The sequence below is a fragment of the Molossus molossus genome, unplaced genomic scaffold (genome assembly GCF_014108415.1).
Source record: "Molossus molossus isolate mMolMol1 unplaced genomic scaffold, mMolMol1.p scaffold_m16_p_19, whole genome shotgun sequence".
Lineage (NCBI taxonomy): Eukaryota > Metazoa > Chordata > Mammalia > Chiroptera > Molossidae > Molossus > Molossus molossus.
Genome location: NW_023425354.1, coordinates 51,747,442 through 51,774,756, shown reverse-complemented (window position 1 = coordinate 51,774,756; position 27,315 = coordinate 51,747,442). Strand labels below are relative to the sequence as shown.

General features: G+C 48.3%; 1 protein-coding gene across 2 annotated transcripts in view; it reads right to left on the bottom strand.

Annotated features, from left to right (window-relative positions):
• The window catches only part of DNAH9 (dynein axonemal heavy chain 9), a 354,158-nt gene that overhangs the window by 259,096 nt on the left and 67,747 nt on the right, over positions 1-27,315 (bottom strand). For both annotated transcript variants that reach the window (XM_036268293.1, XM_036268294.1), the window contains exons 18-26: positions 26,639-26,861; positions 25,855-26,021; positions 17,701-18,571; positions 13,668-13,798; positions 13,229-13,355; positions 8,824-8,976; positions 7,541-7,666; positions 4,830-5,069; positions 2,052-2,212 (exon numbers count right to left, since the gene is read on the bottom strand). In XM_036268293.1, the coding sequence (XP_036124186.1) occupies positions 2,052-2,212; positions 4,830-5,069; positions 7,541-7,666; positions 8,824-8,976; positions 13,229-13,355; positions 13,668-13,798; positions 17,701-18,571; positions 25,855-26,021; positions 26,639-26,861 (2,199 nt within the window). The remainder of the gene's footprint in view (positions 1-2,051; positions 2,213-4,829; positions 5,070-7,540; positions 7,667-8,823; positions 8,977-13,228; positions 13,356-13,667; positions 13,799-17,700; positions 18,572-25,854; positions 26,022-26,638; positions 26,862-27,315) is intronic.

Sequence of the window (27,315 nt, the reverse complement as noted above, 5' to 3'; positions counted from 1 at the left end):
GTGCCCTCAGGGCTGAGAGGAGAATGAAGGGGTGAGAAGCTGACAGGAATAAGGTGGAGAAGGACCCCCAGGCAGAGGGAACTACCCACGTGACAGGCTCTGAGTTGGAATAGGTGCAAAGGGACCAGGGGGCAGACAGGAGGTCAGCGTGGCTGCAGGGCGGTTGGCAGGAGTTGGTAGGCCCCACGAGGACTCAGATCCAGTCGAAGTGCACCAGGGAGTGCCAAAGCAGATGTGACCTCTACAGGCGACCTCTACAGGCTTCCACAAGACGAGGAAGTGGGGAGTGGTCTGAGTGGGACTCTGGATGGAAGATTCTTCCAGAGAAGGCAGGAAAATGACTTTAATGAATGAAAAGCACGACGGGGAATGGGGGGGTCATGAGGTCTTGTTTTGGGGAGGACGTCTGGATTTTTAGCCCCTGCCCTTCCCACACCCGTTCCTTCCATGAGCCCCGTGATTACCCTTGAACTGAGCACTGTTTGACAGTGTATCTGTGAATGTAACCAGGATGCATGCAATAACGCTTAAGACAGGCAGAGAAACAACTAAGTAAAAGATGGCACAGATTTTATCTGGCCATTTTATCCCTCAAAATGTATGGCAAGCGCTTCATTACCTACAAGTCACTTATTTGGGGTGAGCCAGTCACTCAGATATACAACTCTTTGTGGTGAAGAAGAGATTCAGTGTCCGATGGAATTACACAGGTAAAGGGTTCTCAGCAGAATTTGCAGAAACCTCAGCAGGATTAAAACATCACTCCTCACACGGGCCATGACCTTCTCCACCTGTCCTCTCTCAGTTGTCCATGTTCTGCTGTCAAATAGCTTCATAAAATACCGTTTTCATTGTTTTACTCCTCTGATGAGCAATGTCAATAGTTTATCGCTACTTACTTGCTAGAAAAAGATGTATTCTTCCCACTTTACAGCCGGACGTGCACTCATTTGTTCAGTCTCATGAACAACGACCTCTCCCCAGATCAAGACTCTGCTTCCTCTTCCAGGATCCTGTCTGAAGTTTCCCCATTTCACAACATTTCATTTTCTAGAAATGCTTGTTGGTAGTTCTTTCACTTTTGGGGGTCCCAGACCACTTGAATACTGTGGATCCTCTCATTAGAAAAAGTGACGCACACACGGATTTCTGTACAATTTCATGATACCCGACAGTCATTCCACAACCTACTGAAATCCTGCTGGAATCCTGCACAGCCTTCAAGGTCAGATCAAATAACATCCCTTTCCTGAAGAGTTCCCTCTCCTCTTCCTCCCACAGCGGATGGACCCTCTTGTCGGAGGGTCACGCTGCTGCCACTTGCTCGGAAGTGTGTGGCACATGGCTTTGAGCCCTACTTGATACAATGACCTTACACATTCTCCCCTGTGCTATTTAAATTTTTATCTACATATGTCTTATGCCCCTCACCAGAACTGGAGATTAAGGGCAAGACATGTTTTAGTCATTCCTAGTGACTGGTTCGGTGTCTGGCATGAATTAATTCATAAGTGAATTAATGTGAATGGCAGAGAATGTGCTTCCCTAAAACATCATCAGCTCCGAACAGTACGAACTGCCTTGCTTTTACCTTTGTATTCCAGACTGACAGGTGCTGAATACATGTGCCAACTGATTGATAAGAAAATGGTAATAGGGGTCATTGCCTGAGCACTTACACACACTAAGCTTCTTACAAGCATCGCTGTCTTTTATCCTTACAGAACTCTGGTTTCCCCGTGTGAGGAAACCAGAGATGAGGTCAAGTTGTTCATGGTCAAACCCCTGGTCCGTGTTAGAGCTGGTGTTAGAATGCAGGTGTGTACAGCTGCCCAGTAACTCCTCAAAAGGTCATGGGTCAGCGATTTGCTCTGTGGTTTGTTCTTGGTTTTATTTTACATGTGTTGTGTTAAGTCAAGCCCCACCCCCACTTCCCCCAGCCCCGCCGCTCTGTGAACAACTGGCCAGTGACAGTGTTCTTGATGCGGGGTGGCCACTGCATGGCCCGAGCACGCAGCGGTTTCCCGTCCGCGGCTGACGCCGGCACTCACCTGTCTGTCAGCGGTGTGATCACAAGGCGAGGTGTGTTTCCCAGGTACTCATAGGCATACAGGAACTGGGCGTCACAGATGTTGGCAAAGCAGTGTTTGGCCTTATCATCCCAGCGATGGCGCAGCTGAGACAGCCAGAGGAAGGCCTGGGCGTTGTCTACCTACAGACAGGGCAGAGCAGGCGGGTGACACAGTGTTCGACAGGTAGCAGGCGGCCCTCACCCATAGGACACTCAGGCCCTGGGTGACTTGGGTGTTGTCCACTGATTACGAATATAGCACACTGTTAAATAAGAGTGGCAAAAGTGGGCATCCCTGTCTTGTTCCTATTCTTAAGGGACATGCTTTTAGTTTTTTCCCATTGAGTATGACGTTGGCTGTAGGTCTTTCATATATGGCCTTTATTATCTCAAGATATGATCTCTCTATTCCCAGATTGCTGAACTTTTTGATCAGAAATGGGTGCTGGATTTTGTCGAAGGCTTTTTCAGCGTCTACTGATATAATCATACTGGAAGTCTTAGCCACAGCAATCCGACAGGAAGAAAAAATAAAAGGAATTCAAATTGGAAAGGAGGAAGTGAAACTGTCATTATTTGCAGATGACATGATACTATACAAAGAAAACCCCAAAGACTCCATCAAAAATCTACTAGGCTTAATAAATGAATTTGGAAAAGTAGCAGGATACAAAATTAATGTCAAGAAATCATTGGCATTCTTATACACCAATGATGAACTCACAGCAAGAGAAACTAAGAAAACAATCCCATTTACCACTGCGGCAAAAAAATTAAGATACCTAGGAATAAACTTAACCAAAGAAATAAAGGACCTATTTGCAGAAAACTACAGGGCATTGAAAAAAAGAAATAGAGGAAGATATAAAAAAAGTGGAAGCACATACCTTGTTCATGGATTGGAAGAATTAACACATTAAAATGTCCATACTACTCAAAGCAATCTATAGATTCAATGCAATCCCCATCAAAATACCAATGACATACTTCACAGAACTAGAACAAATACTTCAAAAGTTCATATGGAACCAAAAAAGACCCCAAATAGCCACGGTAATCTTGAAAAAGAAGAACAAAATTGGAGGAATCACATTACCAGATTTCAGGTTATACTACAAAGTCACTGTAATCAAAGCAGCCTGGTACTGGCACAAGAACAGGCAGATAAATCAATGGAACAGAATAGAGAACCCAGAAATGGACCCAAGGCAATATGCTCAATTAATATTTGACAAAGGTGGCAAGAGCATACAGTGGAGTAAGGACAGCTTCTTTAATAAATGGTGTTGGAAAAATTGGACAGGTACATGCAAAAAAATGAAACTAGACCATCAACTTACACCATACATAAGAATAAACTCAAAATAGATAAAAGACTGAAATGTGACTCGTGAATCCATAAAAATCCTAGAAGAAACTGTAGGCAACACAAGTTCAGACATCATATGCATCAGAATTTTCACTGATACATCACCTAAGGCAACAGAAACGAAGGAAAAAATGAACACATGGGACTACATCAAACTCAAAAGCTTCTGCACAGCAAAAGAAATAACCACCCAAATGGAAAGGCAACCTACTGTATGGGAGAGCATAACTGTCAAAGATACATCAGACAAGGGGTTAATTTCCAATATATATATAGAGTGCTCATACAATTCAACAAAAGGAAGACAAAGAACCCAATTAAAAAATGGCCAGAGGAACTAAATAGACACCTCTCCATACAGGACATACAAATGGCTAAGAGACATATGAAGAAATACTCAACATCACTAATCATCAGAGTGATGCAAATTAAAACAACTATGAGGTATCACCTCACACCTGTCAGAATGGTCGCCATCAACAAATCATCAAAGAACAAGTGTTGGCGAGGGTGTGGAGAAAAGGGGACTCTAGTACACTGCTGGTGGGAATGCAGACTGGTGCAGCCACTATGGAAAACACTATGGTGTTACCTCAAAAAATTAAAAATTGAACTTCCATTTGACCCAGTGATCCCATTCTAGGAATATACCCTAAGAAGCCTGAAACACCAATCAGAAAGAATATATGTACCCCATGTTCATAGCAGCACTATTTACAGTAGCTAAGATCTGGAAACAGCCCAAATGTCCATCAGCAGACAAATGTATAAAAAAGCAGTGGTACATATACACAATGGAGTACTATGCAGCTGTAAGAAAGAAAGATCTCTTATTTTTTGAGATGACATGGAGGGATCTGGAAAGTATTATCCTAAGCGAAACAAGCCAAACAGAGAAAGACAAGTATCATATGATCTCACTTATTTGTGGAATATAATGAATATAACAGTCTGAGGAATGGGGTAGTCCCAGAGACGTGGAAGTGGGGTACAGACTGACAATCCCCAGAAGAGGTGGTGGGGGAGAGATAAACCACAGAACTTATATGCATGTGTGCATGAACAGTGGACATGGGCAACAAAGCTGGGGACAGGGATGGGGAGGGGGAAATCAGTGGGGGAAAAAGGAGAAACATCTGTAACAAAAATAAATTAAAAAAAAAAAACAGAGTACAGCACACTGTGCCCCGCACAGCACGGAAAGCATGAGCTGCTCTGGCCGCACTGTCCTGTGGGGGTTGGGAAAGGCCGGAGCAGGCACCATGACCCTCTCCCAGTTCTCTGGCCATTTGGAGTCTGGGCCCCTGTGCTCTGACGATATGTGAGCTTCTTCCTAACCCCCAAATTCCTGTGCCCACAGAGGGGCGCTCCTGGATGTGTGGGACTCACCTTCTGAGCAATCATCTTGGCCACCACATCCCGGGCGTGCACATCGATGGTGCACACGGTCATGACCTTCTGCCGGTCGCCGGGGCAGAGCTGGCCAACCAGCATGGTGATGAGGGCCTTGAGCTGGGCTACTTGCTTCTTGTGATAGTCTTTCAGGGCACTCTCGTAGCCTTCCTCCAGCCTGGCAAATGCCATGCCCACCTCTGTGGTCCACCAGATCTGCGTGCAGGTCAGGGCCACCTGTGGCACCAAGAGTCACTCAGTCAAGCCATCCCCAGGACCGTCTCCAAAACCAGCCCACTCCTCACGTGGCCAGGGCTCCGAATGTGAGAGTGACGCCCGGTCCGCCTCCCCCAGAGGGACTGTGCGCCACCTGCCTCTGACCAGCGCTCTCAGCCATCGCACCTCACGGGCGTCAACTAATTACTGACATTCTGCGACACACCAACACATACCTTTTTGCTGATTAGACAAAAAAAAAAAGGTACGATTTTGATTCATTCACTCTGGATGGCTATTGTGTTGGCTGTTGTTATTTATTTTTTTAATTTATTTTTTTAACAGTCTAAGGGAAAAGTGGTCAGTGGTCCTGACTACAGAGTCAGGTGCTGCATGTTTTAAAAGTGCTCATGGGCCACCAGGGAGCTGGGCACACGGGTCGAAAATCTCTGGTCTAAATCCTTGGAGATGAGAAGGGGTCACAGCACAGTGGGAAAAGCACTTCCTGCACCTGAAAATTGTACCGTTTGGTTGAGAACAACCGAAGACCGACTCTAGTTAATGTCAGTGCCTTTTGGAAACTGCTACACTGGTCCTTCCATTTGCAGCATCCGCTCTGTGCCCAGGAGGGTGACGGTGTTGGCGGGATGTCTCCACCACACTCGGCCTCGGCCCGGCCACTCTGGAACCTCTCAGGGTCCGAGTGTTCCAGTGGCTGAGCCACTGCTGATTATTCGTGGCATATTTTGCTTTTCCACAATATTTGTCACTACATTTTTTCATTGCTTCAAACCTATCATGTTAAGTTGCCTACTCTGGAAGGTCAAGGTGAACGATACCAAAATTCAGTGTGATGACATGATTTGCATTTATCAGAAATTCAAAATAAATAAGTGGGAAAGGGAATTCAAATGAGCACTTCTTCTGTTTACGGGGAAACTTAGCATGAAGAAACGCATGGCTTTGGTTCTTCATGGTGGACAATTGCGATACGCTGACCACCTGTAGGGCTGGAGACCCTGCTCTAGGTGATATCGTAATGCAGGCAGCCCACGTCCCTGCCTCAAAATTCTGGTTCGGTAAACAGAGAACGCTGACGGGAACCATTCCCTCTGAGAAATAAAGAGTATGCTGCATGCAAGTTCCGTTCCCTGGTGTCTCTGCTTGCCTTTGGATTAGACACACCGGATCTTGTTAGAGGAGTCCCGCACTGGGATTCTGCGGGGAGGGTTTGAATGTGACGTGCCCGCTGTGCTGTTATAAGCGCCCCTTCCTTCGTGCCGTGCTGACTGAGCCCTCCTGTCTCCTCGCTGTCACAAGGCTGCCGACATTCCCCACCTGTCCTCACTTCGCACCCCCGGCAACGTGCCTCGTCCCCACCACTCCACTGGAACGGCCTCCCCAGGGTCACAGATACGCCTCGGCCTCTTTCTCAGAAGGGCAGGGCATAGTGGACCTCTGGCTTTTGGTTTCCATGATTGCGGTTTCCTGGTTTTCCTGCGACCCTAAAAGGAACCGCTGCTCACTCTGCTTTTCTGGCTCCTCCCTGCCTACTCCGACTCCCAGTGAAGCTCAAGGGTTTGTTCTACATTCTGATCTTAGTCGACGTATCTTCCAAGAGCAACCTCACCTACTCCTATGACTGCGATTCCCACCCAATGTCTGCAACCCCAGATACATCAGCACTGGTGCCGTGCCGCCCACAGGGGGACGGAGGAGTGGGGTATTGCAGCCAGAGTCGTTTTAAAAAATTCTCATTAATTCTCCCCTCTCCTATCACCCTCCTGAGAACCTGCCAAAGAATTCGGACGTGACTTAGAATCAGTCAGACTCCCTAACGTGGCTGGTAAGAACCGGCCCGTGTCCTCTCCGGAATCCATCCGCGCCCCTTCTCCTGCTTCAGCCCCACTCAGCAACGCTGGCTTCCCTCAATGCACTCTGCTCCCCCGGCTGCTGAGACTGCGCCCATGCTTGTCCTCGTGCCTGGTCGCTCTCCCCTCCACTCGCTTGTAATCTCCTAGCTCAGATCTCAGCTTAAACACCATATCCTCGAGGAGGTGGTCCCCACACCCCACGACCGAGCGGTATGTTCCCAGGGCTCCCGGGACCTCTTTGTCATCACTCCAGCCCATCAGTAAGAAACGCTGTCTGTCACCTCCAGCAGGCTGCTTCACTGTCTTGTCCCCTTTGGGGTCCCCGAACTCGGCAAAGAGCTGGGCACAAAGCTGTCTGGGTCAACGAGCTGAACTGAGTGCGTTTCCTCCCCACGGCGCCAGTGAGGGTAGACACAACCACCCTTCCCTTTCCGAGGTTTGGGTGAATGAGGCCACGGCTGACACTCTTCCTCCCTCCTGCTGACCCCTCGCAGACCCGCTTCTCCTGACTGTGAGGCGGTGGGCTTGCTGTGTGGTGGCCCCTGCAGGCGGGAGGCCGCGAGCAGGAGCGCCCGCGGATGCAGGGACGCGGGGGCGCGGGGGCGGCGAGGAGGGCACCTGCGCTGGGTAGTCGAAGAGCCACTGCTCCCTCGGCGTGTCCTCGTAGGCGCTCACGCCTCCTGCCAGCTCGTGCCTCACGGTGGCCCTCATGTGAGCCAGCACGCGGGCCAGCCATGTTTCCACCTGCAAGGAGACCTCCGGATCAGACCCCGCTCCTGGGAAGACCGGATCTGTGCTGCCTGTTTTCTTCCTCTCGGCCTGCGGAGTGAAGACCGAGGAGCCGAGGGACATACGACCCCAGCGGCTGCCGCTGGGGAGACGTTTCCTTTGTGTAACCCAGGACGGCGATGGGTGAGAACCGGGCTCACCGACCATAATGACAGGGGTGTGCTCACTGGAACACACAGGACAGCAGCAGGCTAAGGGACCTGGGGGGCGGCCATCCAGCGTTCACACAGGAAATCCTAATCGGGTGCAGGTGGGTGTAAAGTCAGTGGATTCTCATAACCTCGTCCATGCTGAGCACACAAAACAGAGCACACCCTGAACCAAACCCCAGGGCCCCTCTCGTCAAACAGAATGTCTGGGCATGGTCACACTAGAACTGCTCTCCAAGGCACACGTGCATGGAGGTGGAACTCTACGAAAGACGTTTTCTCCAGCTGTTACTCGGACTAGATGAGAACCTGCAGGGACAGTGCGTGGTTGGATCTTTTGGATAGTGATCGCAGAAGGGCTTGTGTCTTCGTGGTAACGGGGAAGGATGGGAAGGAGGCTGGAGGAGGGAACTGTCCCGTGCTTTGTGTTTCTGGACTTATACACAGAGGTCTGCAGGGACAGTGCCTGGAGCAGGGGGCAGCTGGCTCTCCAAGGGGTATGGTTGTTGGGGAAACAACTCAGGGACGCATTTGTACAGAGAAGTGCCATCTCAGGAAAACGGTTGATTTTAGAGGATGTTTTCTCCTGGGGCAGATGCCAGTGTCTCTGGTTCCCTGTGGGGGGCTCCAGGGGATGTCATGTCAAAGTCTCCCGGCACCGCTAATCATTTCCAATCTTTCCTCATCGACTCAGGGAGCTATTTATGTGCATTTTCCTTCTCTCGGCACGGGTCTTTGGTTAGGGAAGATGTGTGAATATTGACACGTGTCCTTCCCAGGGAGAGGAAAGCAGGCAACAGAAGCTGCTCTGAGGCCGCATCAGAACAATGGAAGCTGGGGGACCCCGGGCGCACACAGCAGGTCTGGCCCGAGGTCGAAAGGCCATCCTGAAGGCCGATGTGCCCACTGGGAGTGCAGACACCTGAGAGAGGAAGGCGGGCGGAGGAAGGACGTTTGCATTACCTGCCCGCTGCAGTCGCAGGGCGTGCTGAAGGCCACGTACTCTTCCTCCTTGCTGTACATGCCCACGCTTATCTTGGCTGGCTTCCCACTGGCGTCGGGCTGGAACTGCATCTTGGCCATGTTGTCAAAGAGTTTGGAGAGGTGGCGTTGAACCTACGGAGAGAAACCATGTCGAAGGACGAGAGAAGATGTCCAGGAAGTTGCTTGTTAGGATTGTTTAGAGGTCTAGTATGGGATAACTATTAGAAGGTTGGGTACCAAACATTTAGAAGGAAGCTGGAGGGAATGATGGTGATGTGAGGATGGGACCTGACTAAATTGGGTAGAAGTGACTGGAGGAATATACAGTGATACCTCGGTTCTCGAACATAATTCGTTCCAGGAGGACGGTCGAGAACCGAATTGTTCGAGAACCGAAGCAATGAAACCCAATAGGAAAGCGTGACTCCACAAAGCGTGACTCTCTCTCTGCACTCACACTGATGACGCAAGCAAGGCGCGCTGGGCCGAATGAACGCCATTCGGCTCAACTCGGCTCATCTCGGAAGTTCGAGTTCCAAATATTTGTTCGGATTCCGAGACAAAAGTTTCTCGAATCTCCTGGTCGAATACCGATTTGGTCGAAAACCGAGGCGTTCGAGAACCGAGGTATCACTGTAGTAGTAGTGTGTTAGCTACAAACCAATCCAATGGCATCACCAAAGTTTGATTAATTTCTACATAATCTACTACAGATGGGGCCATATTGAAGGGGGAAAAAATGATTAATTCAATAAACCACCTTCCTATGAAAATACTACCGTGGGGCAGGAGAGGCGCAATGTAGTCTGCAGAAGAATGTTAACCCGTGGATCTGGAGTCCACGGAAGGTTTCACCCGGTGGCTGGAAGCACTGTGGTGAAGCTGACCGACATCTGGAGGGTCTAAAGTGAGGCAGGCACGCTCATCCCAAGCAGAAGGCCTGGGGGTGCCAGGCATCTCTCTAGCCTGGTGCCCCGTGATATGGAGGGCCTTCCCAGGGGTGCCCTGGGCACATTCTCCAGAAGGAAGGCTACACAGAGCCACACTGTGTCTGGGGCGAGGGACAGCAGGCTGAAGGAGAAGCAGTAAAGAGAAAACTGTTCTCTGATAGAGGTTTTTGAAAGATACGGTCCTTCAGGCTGCTAGTACCCTGAGTGTAGTTTTAAATTTACAGTAACCAGCTCACTAGCTTATGAGACAAGGTGAAAACTTTTGCATATTTAGGTAGACTGTGAAGGTATTCAAGATTATAGTGACTTGGAACAAATACCTTGATAGGATGAACCTATTTCTTTTTTTAAATCCAAGAACAAATAACAGATTAAACAAACAACCAACATGGGACCTATGAAATTATCCTGCAACTTAAAAGGAGGAGAAAATAGGACTCAAAATATAGAGTAAGGGTATGTGTGTGCACAAGTGTGTGTGCATACGTGTGTCTGTGTGTGTGCATATGTGTGCGTGCGTGTGTGTGTATGAAGCTTTAATGAAGGAAACAGAAATCATTATGAACAAGGTCATCTTGTATTGTTTTCAATTAAGTGAAAGAAACATGAGAACTGAAATATGAGGTGAAAGATAAGATGAGAAGGTAGAGGTAGAAAAATAAAATAAGGAAACCAACAAATGACACAGCACAGTTTGTAACAATATTAACAATATTAAAGGGCTGATTAACATAGCGAATCAAACAGGGTGGGTACATTTGAAACAGTATTGCAGAATTCCAAGGAAGAGGACAAAGAGCTAAAAAATATGTACGAAAGTGTATAAATATATGAAAATATGTATGACTATATAAAGCTAATCCATATAGCACAGAGAAAACAGAATTTTAACTTACTGAAAGAAAAGTTTTTAAGCGTAATGAAAGACTTGGTTTTCAAGTAGGGGAAAAAAACACCTCATTATGTTTTGAAAAAATTAATGAAACATGTTTTCTAAAATTAAAATTCAATTTAAATTTTCATCTCTTAGAGATCCAGGTAGGAAGATGTCAGCCTACCCTGGAATGGTTGGAGAACAAGCAGGCAGGTCTTGGATGACTTCTCGGTACCAGAACCGGCAGAGCTAACTAAGCACACAGGAGGGAAATACACTGTGGCTCAGGGATTGCAATCCCAGCCACTGAACCCCTCAGGTGTGAAACTCACAGTCACAGATGCTGAAGGAGTTGGGAATTGGTCTGTCATGCTTTGTCTCGGGGTGGGAGGGGTGGGAAACCACTTAAAGATTTATTCAAACCAAGAGAGAAATTAAAAAAAAAAATACTTAAGAATGAGTAAGTCGTGAATAAGAGGTATAAAATGTCTGGCAATGATCTTTGACCTCCTCCTACACATCGAATGAATGAACAAATAGTTACAAAACAGAATGCTAATGAGGTAAATATTTCAGCTCCACTGTGCCTGAATTACTTTGAGAATATTTTAATCTATAGGGAAAAAAAGAAGGGATGGAATGATTAGGATTAATCTCTCTTTTAAAAAAAAATTATTTTTTCTTTATTGATTCTAGAGAGAGAGGGAGAGATAAATAGAAACATAGGTGAGAGAGAACATCAATCGGCTGCCTCCTGCATGCCCCCCACTGGGGATTGGGCCCACAACCTGGGCATGTGCCCTGACCAGGAATCGAACTGGTGACCTCTTGGTGCATGGGTCGACGCTCAATCACTGAGCTACACTGGCCGGACAGGATTAATCTCTCTTTAGTACATTCTCCTTACCAACAAAAACGTAATTTCTCCAAGTTAGACAGCTACTGACAAGGACAGAAAGCTTATGCATGGGTGCCATCTCTTGGCTGTCGGAGAAGCTCTCGCCCACTGCCGGTGGTGATGCCCAAGGATGCGATACAACTGCTGCAAAGGAACGTGGAGCAAACCTGCCAAGATCACGCATCACGGACCTTTGGCCCAGCAGTCTTACTCCTAGGAATTTAGCTGGACGATAACTCTCCAGTAATCCAAGGCCCCGGGGATTCAGTGCGGCATTATTTTTAATTGCGTAATATTATAACAACGTATGGCCAAACTGCGGCATATCAGTCCATGGGGTAAGATGCAGAAGTAAAAGTAAAGAGGAGATATCTCTGAGTTGATAAGGAGTGGTTTCCAGGATATATAAGTAAAAAAAAGCATGCTACCTATTGTGTAAGACGGAAAAGGAAATAAGAACATGTACATGTACAAGTGTAAATGGACATCTGCTTATTTTTGCAAATATAAATATAGGGAAGGTAAACCGAAACCTAATGGGAGGGGCTGCCTACAGAGGGGTGCAGGGGGTCGTGACAGCATGGGGGAAGAGGGGACGGAAGGGCACCTCGCATCTTTGTGCAGTTTGACTTTCAGAGTGTGACATTTTCAAACGATCAAATGAACGAGGATCAAAAACCTTAAAACTGAAAGGAAAGAGAGCCCAACCATACTCTGAATGAAAAACAAAATCACACTGAAGGAGAAAGAGAATTCATCCAAGTAACTTCTGAACAAAGAATCCGACTGTGACCTCAGTCTACGGAAAATAAGAGAAAGGTTAACAGCTCCTGACCTCTTCCTTGGGTGGGAAGGAGGGAATCTAAGGGAGCAGTAGAGACACTCTGGCTCCCTCCTGCCAATCATTCTGAGACCCCGGCTCTGTGATCTATAGCAGTGGTCCTCAAAGTGTGGTCCCCAGAGCAGCAGCAGCCCTTGGGAAATCCTTAGAAATGCAAATTCATACCTACTGAATCAGACCCTCTGGGGCGGGCCTAGGAATCTGTATTTTAACAAGCCTTCCAGGTGATTCTGACACACTCTCGAGTTTGAGAGCCACTGATTACACCTCTGAATACCAACAGGGCTTGAATGAGTTACTTTAATATTTTAAAAAATCTTTTAAAAAAAATGAAAATAAACACCTTGTAACACTTCTTCTACTTTACAGGTAGAAAAGTTTGTTTCAAAGAAGGGATATGCACAAACTGTATGGCTAATAAGGGGCTACAACAGGCAACAGAACCCCAAAGGTGGGCTTCTCACGCGCACTCCTCCCCCCCACAACCCACCCCCCGCGCTGAGGGAGGCTTCCACTGCGACCCCCGCGGAAGGCCTGGCTCTGCCTTTTGGCCGGATCTCTCTTCAGAGCCAGGCCAGAGGCAGCCGCTTTGCACCTTCAAAGTGTCTCCAGTCCTGCGCTGGGGAGCAGGAGCCCGGGGGGAAGGGGGCACATGCGCAGAAGCAGTGACAGTGGGAACGAAGCAGCTCTGCAGTTAGGGAAGATGCGGGTGGCAACCAAGGACGGGATGTGCACGCTGCCCGGGGAAGAGGGGGGCACGAAGTTCTGCGGGGAGCGCCTCAGTCCTTCTGGATGTTTCCACAAGCGTTCCCTCGGCTTACCTGTTGCGGAGCTGTGCCGTTGGAAAGGATATCTAACAGATCAGAAGAGGAGAGGAAGTAAAACCTAGGGAAGGCAAGCCTTTTGGTGTCCAGGTACTCCGCCAGGGCCTTCTCACACAGGTGCAATCTAAGAGCAGAAACACAGAACTTCCTAAGTTTGCCTAGACTCACAGGTACCAGACATCACCTACATGCACAAATATGCAATCTGTAGGGCACACGCAGAACAGAGCAGGGCCATTTGCAAACACACACTGCTACATTCCCATCGGAACACACACCTCTAATAACACCCCGCAGTGTACAGGCAAACCAAGGCCCGCACACAGGCCCGCATGCTCGCTCCCCTGGGCAGGTACATAAAGTAAGGGTCTCGGACACAGAAGGGGAAGGAAAGACCTCCTCCTCCCTTACAAAGGGGGCAGCAAGCAGACATCACCTGCTCTGAATATCCTCCAGTTTTTCATAAAGACCTGGCTTGTTGGTGGCTTCCACTACATTTGGAGTTTTCTGAGCATCATATGCCAGCTCTTTAAAGTCATTGTCAATGCCTTCAAATCTTTCAGAATCCTGCAAATAAAAATGCAGAAAAAAATTAACTACTGCACCCCTCCCTTCCAGGAAGCTCCCCTTATGTAGCAAGTCAGGGAAAAAAAACAAACAAACAAAAAAACTGTTTCTAGGTTGTCCTAAGACTCAAAGAAGGAAATATCATTAGCTTAAGACAGCTGTTCTCAAACATGTTGGTCTTACATTTATTTATTTAAAAAAAATTCTTTTTTCTTTATTGCTATTTAGAGAGGAAGGGAGAGGGAGAAAGAGAGAGATAGAAACATCGAGAGAGAACATAGATTGGCCGCCTCCAGCATGTGCCCTGACTGGGAATCGAACTGGCAACCTCTTGATGCATGGGTCGGTGCTCAACCACTGAGCCACACCGGCTGGGCTGGTATTACATTTAAAAACAATTGTTGGAGTAAAGAGTGAAAGCACTTTGTAATAGGTCATATTATTTCTTTTTTTTTTTTATCCTCACCCGAGGACATTTTTCCATTTTTTGTTCAGGTAGAGTGGGAGGGAGAGAGAGGAACAGAGAGAGAGAGAGAAACATCGATGTGAAAGGAACACATCGAGTGGCTGCCACCCGCACAGCCGACCAGGGCCGGGGACAAACTGCAACCGAGGTACGCGCCCTTAGCGGGAACCGAACCCGGGTCTCTCAGGACTGCAGGCCCACACTCTAACCGCTGAACCAAACCGGCCAGGGCTTATTATTTCGATCAATGTATCTTCCACACTAGAAGCTATAAAAATTTCAAAGTTGAGAAATTTTTGAAATACTTGTTAATTCATCCAAAGAGTAACAATATTAAACTTATTAGTTGACAAAATAACATGCATTTATCTAAAATGATTACATTTTCCAAAACGAAATCACTTAGAGAAGAAGTAGCCCTGTTTTACTTCCTTTTCTAGTTTTTCATGTCACGCGTGCCCGAGAACACGGCCAGGCTCTCCTGAGTCTGCAGTCAGTGGGTGGTGAGCACACGTCAGGCGGCCTCTGGAACACTCCTGTCACACTCATGGAAGAATGAGCGTAAAAAAGCAAATAACACTTTCGCTTTTTATTGAGATAGGTTTGACTTTGAGGATCTCCTGAAAGTCACTGAACCTCCTCAGAGGTCACTGAATCACACTTTGAGAGCTGTTGTCATAAAACACACAATTCCTAAGTCAAGTAGACAGTGGATCCAATGCTTTCTTCAGGGTCCGTGCTCAAGTTTCTGCTATAACCACGGTAAATTTGTCCTCAGCTAATGTGATGTCAAAGTTAATTGGATATCATTGTTTCCCCCAAATACACACACCCTCACAGTGTTGCTGACATGACTGAGACATAGTATATGATGTGCAAAGCAATTGAGCCCAATACCTGGCATCTGCTAAGAGCTGTGGTATTATTATTGCCTAATAACGATCATAATGGCATGTGCTATGCATACTATTTTAATTAATTTCCTAAAGTAGGAATTAGTGTTAGTCCAGTTTACTTAACCAGGGCAGAGAGAGGCTCAGTAACCTGCTCAAGGTCCTCAGCTACAATTGGGAGAGCCAGGACTCAAGCCCACCCCATGCCATGGCCCTGGTCTGCTCTCGACCTCTGTAATCCAGACCTCTCCCAAGGAGGCCGCCAGCCAGAGGGCAGGGTAAGCAAATTATGATTCCTCAGTGAGCTATTTTGTTCCAATTAAAGATGAGAAAGTATCGGAAATATCTAGCATAAACGTTTAAATAAAAAGAGCCGAATACAAAACGTATAGTTCATAATACAACAAGAACAATTATGTAAAAATATGTACATATGTGAACAAAAGTTGGGAAATATTCATAATGAATGCAATTAGTTACTAGTCAGAGTGTAAGATTGTGACTGATTTTGTTTTGAAAGTCTCTGTTATTGCATTGCTAATACAAAGAAAATTAATGTATATTTACATATTTTAAAACAAACCTGTGTTGAGAAGTTAATGATGCTAATTCTTTATTATGTTTAATTGCAAGTGCTCAAATGCTTCCTATAAAGTCGCCAAGTCTCCACCTGTGTCCTTCTAATTAGACCTGTTCTTCCTCACTCAACGGCATCGGAGAGAAATAGAGTCTGCCTTGTTCAATTTGGCTGAATTACAGCAGATCTAACAGGATTGTTTTCTTTTGTTTCTCATTCCAAATGCACAACCTTTAATCTGCATTATTACATTCCATATGCTTTTGCGGGACGAGTCGGAAAAAATATAATGTTTTAATAAAATGTGCTTTAACTTTTAAGCAAGGCCTGAAAAATATAATGTTTTAACGAAATGTGCTTTAATTTTTAAGCAGGGCCTGAACCACATGTTACATTTTGGACTCGAACCTATTTGTAAGCAAAGAACTTTCTGTGCTGAAGAGATACAGAAAGTCTGCCAAAAAAAAAAAAAAAAAATGTTTTTAAATGAATTAGAGTCCACTGAGAGGGAGGCAAGTTAATGGCACAATAATTAGGATAAGAGGCAATCAACCACAGGGAAGGTAGTAATGAGAACACATATTTTAGAGAAATCCATCGTTCACTGTTTAGCTGCAGAGAGGTATTTAGCAGCTGGTACAGCCAGAGGTTTGCAGAGTGGCTCACCGCGGAGGAGGAACTTGAGTTTGCCTGGGAAAAGTGCTCCCTGCTAGTCTATACCTGCATTGTAACGATCTGTGGAGCAACCCAGGAGTAGCTCCTCCCAAGTGGCAGTATGATACTTTTCATCTCTTTTCTTGTATTTACTTTTTTTTTTAATCCTCATCCGAGGACATTTTTCCATTTTTTGCTCAGATAGAGTCGGAGGGGGAGAGAGAGAGAGAGAAACATCGACGTGAAAGGGACACATCGAGTGGCTGCCTCCTGCACGACCCAACCAGGGCCGGGGACAAACTGCAACCGAGATAGGCGCCCTTAGTGGGAACCGAACCCAGGTCTCTCTGGACCGCAGGCCGACGCTCTAACCACTGAGCCAAAACAGTCAGGGCTTGTATTAACTTTTTAAAAAAACAGGTTCTCCTCTCTTTCCCTTCTCACCCCATCTGTGAACCAACCGATCGGTGTGCATTTCACCTTCTCTCTTTTGTTGTAGCTCACTGTCCTTAGAATCCAACTTGTCTTTGAGCTGCCCTAATTAACAACCTCAGAGACAGCAAGACGAACAATGGGGAATGTTATAGAGGGCTTTAGCCCCATAAAAATTAACCAAGGTTTGACCTTCACTGGGAATTTGAAAAGCAACATCCTTCAAGAAAAGGGAGGACAGAAACGGCCCCAAGGCCAGAGTGTCCTGCATGCTCTGTAAAGAAACTGATAGGGAGAAACTGAAGCTCCCTTTACCCCATAAAACTGTAACTGTTCAACATGTGTGTATTGCACCTGACTGACCGCTGATATCTGTCTCGAATTTGTTTGTTTTTAAAACTTGGATAATGGAATGAATAGCAGGACAGATGTATGCTGACCCAGTTCACCCAGTTCCCTTTCGCCTCAGCTCCCTCCGCCCTCCGTTCCCTCCTGCTTATCGCTAACTGCCTCCGCTTCTGTACAAGCAGCTTGCTTGCTCTGCTAAACTCTTGAATGACCCCTGCCCTATATAAGCAGCCCTCCCCCTGAGCTCCGGGCTGCAGTTCTCCTCTGTGTAGGTTGGCTGCAGTCCCTGCGCAGGTAATAAAACATCCCCAAAAACTGAAAAATGGAGTCTGAGTGTGGTCGATCTCCTGGGTTACAACACTTTCCCTCTGCCTGACCTCTGGTGGCTGGTAAGGTCATGTTTGTCAGAGATGCCTCTGAGTGAAGCCAAAGCAGGAGGGCAGAGGGGAAAGGCTTAGAGGAGGCAGGAACTGGGTGCTCTTCCCTGGACTCAGGTAAGGAAACAGAAAAGCAGGATTTCCTGAGCAGGTACCTGGGGCAGCTGAGCCCGGATATCTTCAGAGCCAATGAATATGCTTTCCAGATGGGACCATGTTCGCTGCACATCAAACCACATAGAGATGACAGCGTCGGCTGTGGACAGCTTCTTCTGCCAGCCTGTCACTTCCTCCAGGAAAAACGCTATGTACTTGGACATCACCAGGTTCTGAAGCTGGACTTGGTTATCCTCCAAAACCTCGATGAGCTCCTCATCCGAACGCAGCAGAGGGATGTCGGTCCGCAGGTGGGGCTCGTACTGGAATTCCATGCTGGCCCAGGTGGTCTGCAGCTCCTTTAAGGTCTTCTCCATCCCCATCTCCTTCACAGCTTTGTCCACGATGCCCTGGACCTCGTCCTCAAAGCGGTGCAGCTGGAGCTGCAGAAGCTGTGCCAGGGTGGTGCCCTCGCCCATGGTGAAGCTCACGCCCGTCGCCTGCATCAGCTGCCTCCAGTGCCGCTCCCGGATGGCCGGGTTCTGCAGCTCGGCCACCGCCCTCAGGGAGCTCAGGGTGTTCAGCACGGTGCTTTCCAGGCCTGTGAATGCATCCCAGGCCCTGACCTCCTTGTCGAGGCTCCGGAGGTACCTGGTAAACCTTTTGCACTCCAAGTCCATGGCCTCCACGTCGATGTCCCTCCACGGGGTGGTCTCCCAGGCACGGATGTTGGAGGTCACCAGGCCAGCTGTGTCCCAGAGCTCCTTCAGCTGGCGGAGCTCCCTCCGGCACTGCTTCAGCTGCTTGCACTCAGGAATGCTGACCTCAAACAGGCTGGCGGACTCAGAAATGGAGGCCATGGTGGATTCCATCCGCCGGAGCTCCGCGTGCCTGGCATCCAGCCTCCGATGAGGGTCGGGGCTATCAAACCTACAAAACACAAGGCGTGCGCTTTGTGAGTGTAGCAGACGGCACCCATTTCGACATAAGACCAGCTCAAATCTTTAAATGCTTCGTATTTTAGCAAAGAGCAGTAACTTCCACCAGAGCCTGGGAGAAAAAGACAGAGTAAATTGGAATAGATTGAGCATAACAGGTTGGGGGAAAGGCAATTCTTGGATCCTTTCTTCACATGGGAGAAGGTAAAGAGACTTCTCTCACCTTCTACTTTCCCCGACTTCCCCGCCCAGGTGTAGAGGGGAACACCCCTTTTCGCCTCCCCACGCTTGGCTTCCACACCCCTTGACATAAAAGAGCACTCTCTTGTCACCGCAGGTGCTGTAAAGTCAAAACTCCTTCCGGGAGGGACAGCCATAGGCAGTCTTCCAGTGAGAGAGCTGGCGCCCAGAGGCCCAGCCCGGACCCCACCTGGCAGTGCCCGTGTGGGGCAGTGGCTCTCCGTCTGCTGCATGGTAGCATCTCCGGGGCACTTTAGATGACTTCCGTGCCAGCTTCTCCCCAGTCCAACTGAATCAGAATCTTTGGGGGTGGGACCCAGGGAAGGGCATTTTCTAAGCTCCCCAGGTGGTTTCAATGTGCCAGGTTGGTGGCACCGTCTCTGGGCCTGCATCCCTGTCAGGCAGCAGCACCTCCCAGTTTGAGAATCCGTTGAAGACTGAGCACAGAGCCCTTACCAAGGCCCTACGCTATGTGCCTCAGGGCAGGCTTCTGTCTTCTCAAGTCCCTCTTCCGGGCGGCCCTTCCCCCTTCTCTGGCCCCTGCCGCCAGGGCAGCCGCTGGTCCTGTACTGGACCGTAAGCCCCGTATCGAGTGCTACAGTTCTAGTTCACGTTTCCTCATCCCCTCCTCCCCGATGCTTCTGACACACGTGTGCTCCCGATCCCCCAGTGGTAACCTCCTTTGTGCTGCGCCCCCCAGGCTTGCATTTCTGGTCTAGCCCCCCTCCAGCATAAGAACTTGACCTGCAAAGGAACCTCCATGGGCAGATAACAGCGCTTTGGTCAGGAGAGCCTGGAACCCACGTGCTCAAGGAACCTCTCATTGTTCTCCCCGAACCTCACTTTATCCCGTTCTCCCCAACACTGAACGCAGGCCTTCTTGGTTCCGCGTGCTTGGAGGGCTAGAGATTGGGGACGCCATGATTTCAGGGTGAGTACTGTGTTCCTCTAAGATCCGAACAGGGCATCCTGGGTCCACCATCACGGTGAAAGCTGTGTGGAAGGGAGTGACCAGAGGATGGCCATTTCCTCCCCTCGTGTGTGTGCACACATGTGCATGCGCGTGCGCGTGGGTGTACACGCATGCATGTTAGTTGGTGGGGTATGGAGGGGAAGTAAAAGGAAGAGAATGACATGTGAACTCTTTTCCTTGAACTGCCTCTTCTCTCAGCTGTCTTTGGAAATATTGGACTGGACAGATGGGAAGTACTCCTGACTAAAGCCATTTACCTGGACTGCTCACCACCTGAGCCCGATGATCGTGCAGCACGACAACAGTTATGCACACCATGCAATTAGTGCCAGATTGACTTTGGTGCTTGCTATGTTCGATTCCCACTTGTTCAAACACGTTTTGGCCCACGTGCAATGATTGTTGATTTAACATCTTATGAGAATGAGATTCAACGTCATTGAACATCTTCGCTATTCTCCAGCTCCCAAGTGCTTCCGAACTAAACACGAGGCTGGAGGTGTCGGGGCCCTGTGCCTGTGTAGGCAGGGAGTGCTCTGCCCTAGAGGAGCGGTAGAGACGGCCTGGAAGAGAGGAGAGGTGCTCTCCTCACGGCACGTGGCCCCGCAGGAGACACTGCCACTCCTCCGTGGCCCTTCTGCTTAGTCTTCATTTCCAAAGACTAACTGTTGGAGCGTGTATGTTCTGCTTTTTGTCTTGACTAGAGTGAACCTGAGAAGTAAATAGCCTCTTGGTGTTAGTACAAAATCTATCAGCCATGAGTCTAAAAGCCCATGTTTTATTTAATGTATTAATGAACTTTGATTTAGGAATTATTTATTAGGTCTGATAAGAATGATTCTGGTGTTGGGGGCTGTACACAGAAGATAATAAATGATCTTTCTAACCATTCTTTCCTCGGCCCATCTGAACATTCTTAGTCAGTACTGGTTCCTCAAATATTTTGAAGAGGTGATAAATCTGTCAAACCTATTCCAAACTTCATCGACCCTGTGGCATAATTTTTGTGGACAGTCATTTCCTGTAGCTGAGCGCACATACAAATTAATTTGGTCTAAGGAGCGAAAAGAACCTCCAGCCATGAGGGCAGGTAAGTCTCTTCTCATTTCAAGACTCACGTGCCAATTGTCAGGATACTCGTAGGCCTGACTGATGTGCCTAATAAACTCGGAGCAGTTCTCCAGGCCCCGAGGGAGCAGTACAGTGTAAGAAGGGGAAAGGGTGCCGTAAGTCTTTGAAATTAAAATAATAATGCAAAAGTATTTTAATCTAAAAGAGAAATGTCTGGCAAGTCTGGAGGAATAAAACCATAATGAAGAGAAATGGAAACACGGCGCTCATGCGTGTGACCTTAGAGAAATGACTGACTCGGGTCTGACTAGACATGAACGGGGGCGGGGCGGGGGGGGTTGAGTGACTTAATTCTTGGTGAATGTGAACCTCAGTGCCGTACCTGCATAGACAGTGAATGATGACCCACCAGTGAATGGTGACAGTGACTGCCTGACACCGAGCTGAATCTGTGATCTTTCAGTTCCTCTCATCCTGTGGCCCCCGATCTCAGTGAGCCGTGGAACAATACCTTCCAGACTGGAAGGTGGAGGATTATGCTAGATTCTCCTCCCTGTTTCTCTCCCACTCTTAGTCAGTCCTGCTGATCCTCCCCCCAAGCCTCTCTTACATCCTCTCTTCCCTGGAGCAGCTGGCCGTGAGTCTGTTTCAGCTCACTCTGCTCTCCACAGCCACGAGACCACGGCATCCGGACTCCTTAGTAGCTGATCCCGGACAGAACCTGGGCACAAGGACTTCTCCATTCTCATCTCCCAGTTCCTGCATTCCGGCCATACACACGTGCTATTTCTTACGTTTTCATCCTTCTGTGCCTTTGTATATTCTGCTGCCTTTGCCCAGAATATCCTCACTCCCCACACCTCTTTCCTCCAAATGGCTGATTTTCATTTGCCTATTGGCTCAAGCACCATCTATAGGAGGTGTGACTTGCCCCCTCAGTGGGGGTTAGGGCTGGCACCCAGTGAACATGTCTAATTACTCATTTTTTGAAATTGTCCCTGTGGCTGTAAGTCTTTGAGATCAGGAAATGTATATTATCTTAAAATCCTAGCACTTCCATCATGTTTTGCTAACTCCACTGTTAAGACCAGAACTTCTGCTCTGTAGCAGCCTGAATCATGGGAATGAGTCAGATTAACTGGAAGAACAGCGTCAAGCTGAACTAATGGCATGTCTTAGGATATCACTATGTCCCTGGGAGATGTAATGACTAATACAGCTCTTTTCTCCAGACAACAGACAATAGGCAGTGTAAGCATTTGTGTCTGCCACACTGGGCTAGCTGGTTGTCATGCAGAAAAACCCAGTGAGAGAGACTGTCTCCAAGAACGTTCTCCCAACTCTTCATAGAATCTGGTTGCCAGCCAGCTGAGAACACCAGTGGTCTCCACGGAGCTAGAACTCACAGGGGTCGAATGCGTTTGCTTAGAAATCTCTGAAGTACCTTGCTGCCGATGTGGGTGAGAAGAGCTTAAGCCATGGCGTCATTTCTTAAGGTCAGAAAGACGCTGCTCAAGGTCAGGAGGACTAAGGGAGCACACGCAGCTAGAAGCATGAGTGAAGCATTCCTGTCACTCAAAGGGAAGTGCTCGTCTCCAATTTTCAAATTTGTGGAAAGTTCTTGAATCTGAGAAGGATGACTTAGCCAACTGCTGTGAAGTGGGAGTGCTCAGCGAAGACGGTGCTGACAGCTGAGGGCTAAGCACTAAAGAAAGTAAAACTTGGCTTGGACATGAAGAACCTCAGCCCGAGCAGCCTGACTTCAGCCGGCACCTGTCAGACTGCAAGGGCTTAATGAGACACTCACTCTTTTTCCTCCTCAAAGCCAAGGTCGATGTGAGCCTAACCGACAATCGAATCAGAAACAGAAACTTGCATTCACAGAGGAATGGACCAGGGCCTGCCTTTTAGAAATTCATAAAGGATCTGAAAGTGAAGGAGCCAGAATTAAACTCATTTGTCACACACAGTGCCTACAAATTTTAAACACACATTCACAAACACCAAACTAAGAAGCAAAACAAAACATGAGCTGACACCCACTAAGATTCCCTTCAGCAATACATCTACAATTCTGCTCTAGTCCTGACGGTTTTCTTGACAAGAAGAGAAATACATCAAAATTGCGGCAGCGTTTGGTTTTCCACACTGCTGTGAGCGGTTCTTTTCAAAGTGATCTTTTGCAAAGACTCATCTGCATGTCAAATTAACAGATGTGAATTTGGAAAACCCAGCAAAGAGCAGCGATGTCCTCCTAGCTGGCAGATACAGGTGCGGAGAAAGAGAAGACAATGCAGCTATCAAACGGAGGAACAACACCAGCTGATCGGGCACACATACGCGATGCCACTATGAAGGAGGGAGGGACACGAGATTTCCACAGACGTGTGAAAACACACCAGCGAATAAGTTGCTGTTGCCTTTCATGCAGTCTCAGAAGCCTGTTTGGGGAGATATTTCACCAAACATCTTTGGAATTCCTTTCTCGAAATGTTCTTGAGAGACAGCTGACGCAACCGTATCAGGGCCATTCTTTTCGAGGCTGCCGCAGTCAGTGTGATTGTTGCTAACATGGAGCGGGACGCCCAGCTTGGTAACCAGCTCCCTCATCAGCTTTGGCTCTGCACCATCAGTGCTGAATTTCAAAACTTCGCTTGCATGCCAAAGGAGAGTCAGAACAGCGTGCCTCAGACTCTCACAGAAAAGTCCCCAGAGGAGTTGCACAAATGTTTAGAGCAATAGATGTTTCTTTGGAACGAGGACGTAGCTCCTGGCGATCGCTCTCAAGGATACAGACTCAACTGGAGTCACGTGCCCGGCATGGCTGCTTGAAAAGGAACCGGTCACTCCCCTGAGGGCAACAGTCACAAACTTGGCCGTGCACTGGGCTCACTTGGGGAGCTTTACAAAGGATGGATGCTCAGGTGCCGGTCACCCCAGAGGGTGTGACGTGGTTGGTCCCCGGGTGATCTGATGTGGAGCTCGTGGCAGCTCACTGCGTCCTAGGCCTGAGCTGTGTATATTTCTCAAGCATGGTTTCCACATGTGTCCTTCCCTGCCTCTTACCATTTCATCTTGTTTTCTGTAGCTGCAAGTGTAAGGTTTGGGAGGTAGTAGCTGTTGAATGCATGTTTGATGAGTAAATAGTAAGGAGAGGTAGGTTCTTACTGCGGGCCAGGTTGGACAATCAACAGTTTGGTTTGCCTGAAACAGGGGGTCTTCCCTCCCCTGGATGTGTGACTTTCGAGGCTACAACTAGAAGAACCCAGGAAAACCAAGATGGTTGGTCACCCTGGTGTTAGGTGCTATGCCAGACACTCGCACAGATTGTTCCTTCCGTCCCGTCAGCAGCCTGACGAGGTAAAGGTTATCATCAACCCCGCTTACCAGAGGCGGAAATGGGAGCCCAGGGATACTGAGTGGTTTCCCTGACCTGCACAGGGAGTGTTGCCCTGAGATTAGACACTAGCGGCCTCAACCCCAAGTCCGTGTACTTAGTCACTGTGCTGTATTTCCTTCCAATAGAGTTGTGAGGCTGTTTTGTTTTGTTTGTTGTGTTAACCTGCATCTCTCAGCCTTGTATTTCTGTGGGTAAGGAATCCTTGAAAAGGAAAACGTGCCTTCCTCCTTCCTGGGGGTATTTTCAAGTGCGGGGACTTGCAAGCCTGTCTGTCCACAAGGAGAGCCAGAAAGGGACTCAGCTAGAGGAACAGAAAGCAAATCGTGGGGCTGAGTGAGGGAACAGTGACCATTTCATCAGCAGACGCAGGCCCATTCAGAACCCGCGTGCTCTCCTGGTGGGAGCCCCCGTGCTGGCAGTGGGCGGGGAGCCTCCCGGAGGGGGGGGGACTCTGGGAAAGGAGCCCCTGAACGGGGTGCCCATCCTACGGGTGTTTTGTTTCTGTGAAGAGCCCTAATCACAAGCGGCGGAGTCGCTGGGCATGACTAAGCAGAGAATGCACAGCCTGAAGTAAATCTTTCACCTCAAATCCTTCTTTTCAGTTACCAAATGCCTTCCAAAACTATTTAAAATTACATCAGCTATTTTTTAAACTGCAAGGGGTCTGTGAAAACTTAGGATACTAACAGTGTAGTAAAATCCTAGTCATTTGAGTTCCAACCACTATGAAAACCAATACAGATCCACCATATACGGCCCAGCCATTCTGGGTATTTCACCAGGGGAGATGAACCCAGGATGTCAATGAGACACGAGCACTCCCCTGTTTATCGCAGCATTATTCACAACGACCACGGTATGGAAACCGCCCAAACGCCGTCAGTGAAGGAATACAGAAAAGATGTGAAACAGACATACTAGAATATTACTCAGCTGTGAGATGGGGGTATCCTTCTATTTGCAACAGCACGGATGGACCTTTAGCACATTTACTAAGGGAGAGAATTCGGGGGGAAGACAAGCACTGCATGACACCACTTACAGGTAGGATCTAAAAAAGTTAAACCTGTAAAAACGGAGAGTAACAGGGTGGTTACCAGGCGATGGGAACGGGATGGCAGTGGCACTGTTTCAGGGTACAGCCTGTGCGGAGGAGTCAGGAGGCCGCGGAAATGCAAGCGCACAACGCAGACTACAGTGAGCACAGACAGTAACACTGTGCCACGACTGTGCGGTGTGATGAACATCGCCACCTCGGCGACCACGTCACAGTATATAAAAGTATCAAAGTGACACACTGCACACCTAGCCTTACTCAATGCTACATGTCAGATTTACGTTTTCAAACCCTCTAGTAATTTTGCCACGTTAAATCACTTTATGGACCTGGACAAACAGAAGATTCTAGATTTTTTTTTTAAGGCAAAGTGTGTGTGTAGCCTTTGGTCATCTCACTCTGGCCACGACAGGGCTCTGCCCACGCTGACTCGCGTCCGTGCCCTAAGAGAAGACGCACACCCAGAGGAGACGCCGTCGGTGACGGGAAGCTGGCTTGCTTCAAGGGCATGAGGCAGGGGCGGCGGGGCCGTACCTGAAGGGAGCTTCTTTGTGGAACCGCTCCCGGAACTGTTGCTGTTGGACCTCGAAGGCGGCGCACCTCTGCCGGAGACGGGCCACCTCGCCAGCCTGCAGCGGGGCCACCTGCTGCCGCACCGTCACGGCCAGCTTTTTGATGTTGCTCCATTTCTCAGGCAGCTCCTGCAAAGCAGACCTCAGGGTGCTCAGACCCACATGGTGCTCCCCACCCCCGGCCTGGAGCGGACGGTTCCCAGAGGTCATCATCCCTGCTCCGGTGCCAGGGGACAATGTCCTGGTGCCACTGGGCCACTCTCCATCCCACATCCTTGACATGTCTACCTGGCTGCCTGCTCCTCTGACTACCACCCAGTCCCCAGTCAACACCGCTGTCCTTGGCCTCAGCTCTAACCTACCCATCCTTGCCTTTGCTACACTCTCCAGAGTGCTGGGGTATTTCCTCTGCCCCTCATTTCTTCTTATAACATCTTAACATTTCTCAGACCTGCTTTTTTTCTTCTTCTCTGAATCATAAAATAGGCTCATTCCTAATTCTGGAAAAAGGAAAAAACAAAACAAAACACTATCTAAATTGATATTCCCATATAGCTCCAGCTTTATATTGTTTCCTATCTGTCGATTTCAAGCACGTATCAGACATCACACATGCTATTCCAAAACATGGGCCTTGGGTCGTCGCCGAGCCCCATTTTTCATTCATTTAAACCCACCTCACCCCACTCTGAAATCCTGAAACTTTCCCTCTCGGTCTTTTATGAAGACACGAACTCGGCACTGACCTCCAGCTGCTTGAACACCGTTTCCGGCAACTCCTGTCTGTAGGTCGTCAGCAGCTCGATGGTTTGCTTCAGGGGCTCAAACATCTCGTCGGTGCTGCCTTGCCGTTCTCTGAGTGCCACAAGGTGTCCCATAATCTCCACCAGTCCCCCGAAGTCGCCCTTCTCGACTTTCTTGAGCAAGCCGCTCTCACTGTTTCTTATAAACACGTCGAGGTCTGCCAAGCTAAGCAAGACAGACAGAACGTTAGGGGCCATTTTCTCTCCACTGCCCAAAGAAATGGTTGATTTATTTCCCCAGCTTTGTTATGGGACACTTCCCATGCACCCAGCGCTGGGCACTGACTCTGTCATGGTGATACAAACACAGCCCTCTTCAGAAGCACCCATCAGGAGAGACGAGGCTGAGACCTGTGTGCTGGAGGAGACCACCCTGGCAGGTTAGTGGGACAACTGGTGAAGTACAGACATTCACCAATTCCACATCAACATTAACCTCCTGGTTTGGATAACAGTGCTGCGGTTCCACAGGATGTTATCATTTGGGAAAGAGGAAGGAAGGTACAAGAGAACTCTTCATGTTATTTTGCCAGCCCTTTTCTGGTAAATCTGAAATTATTTCAAAGTAAAATTTTAGAAATTAAATTTTTTAAAAAATGCAGTGGCCTCTAAAATGATAC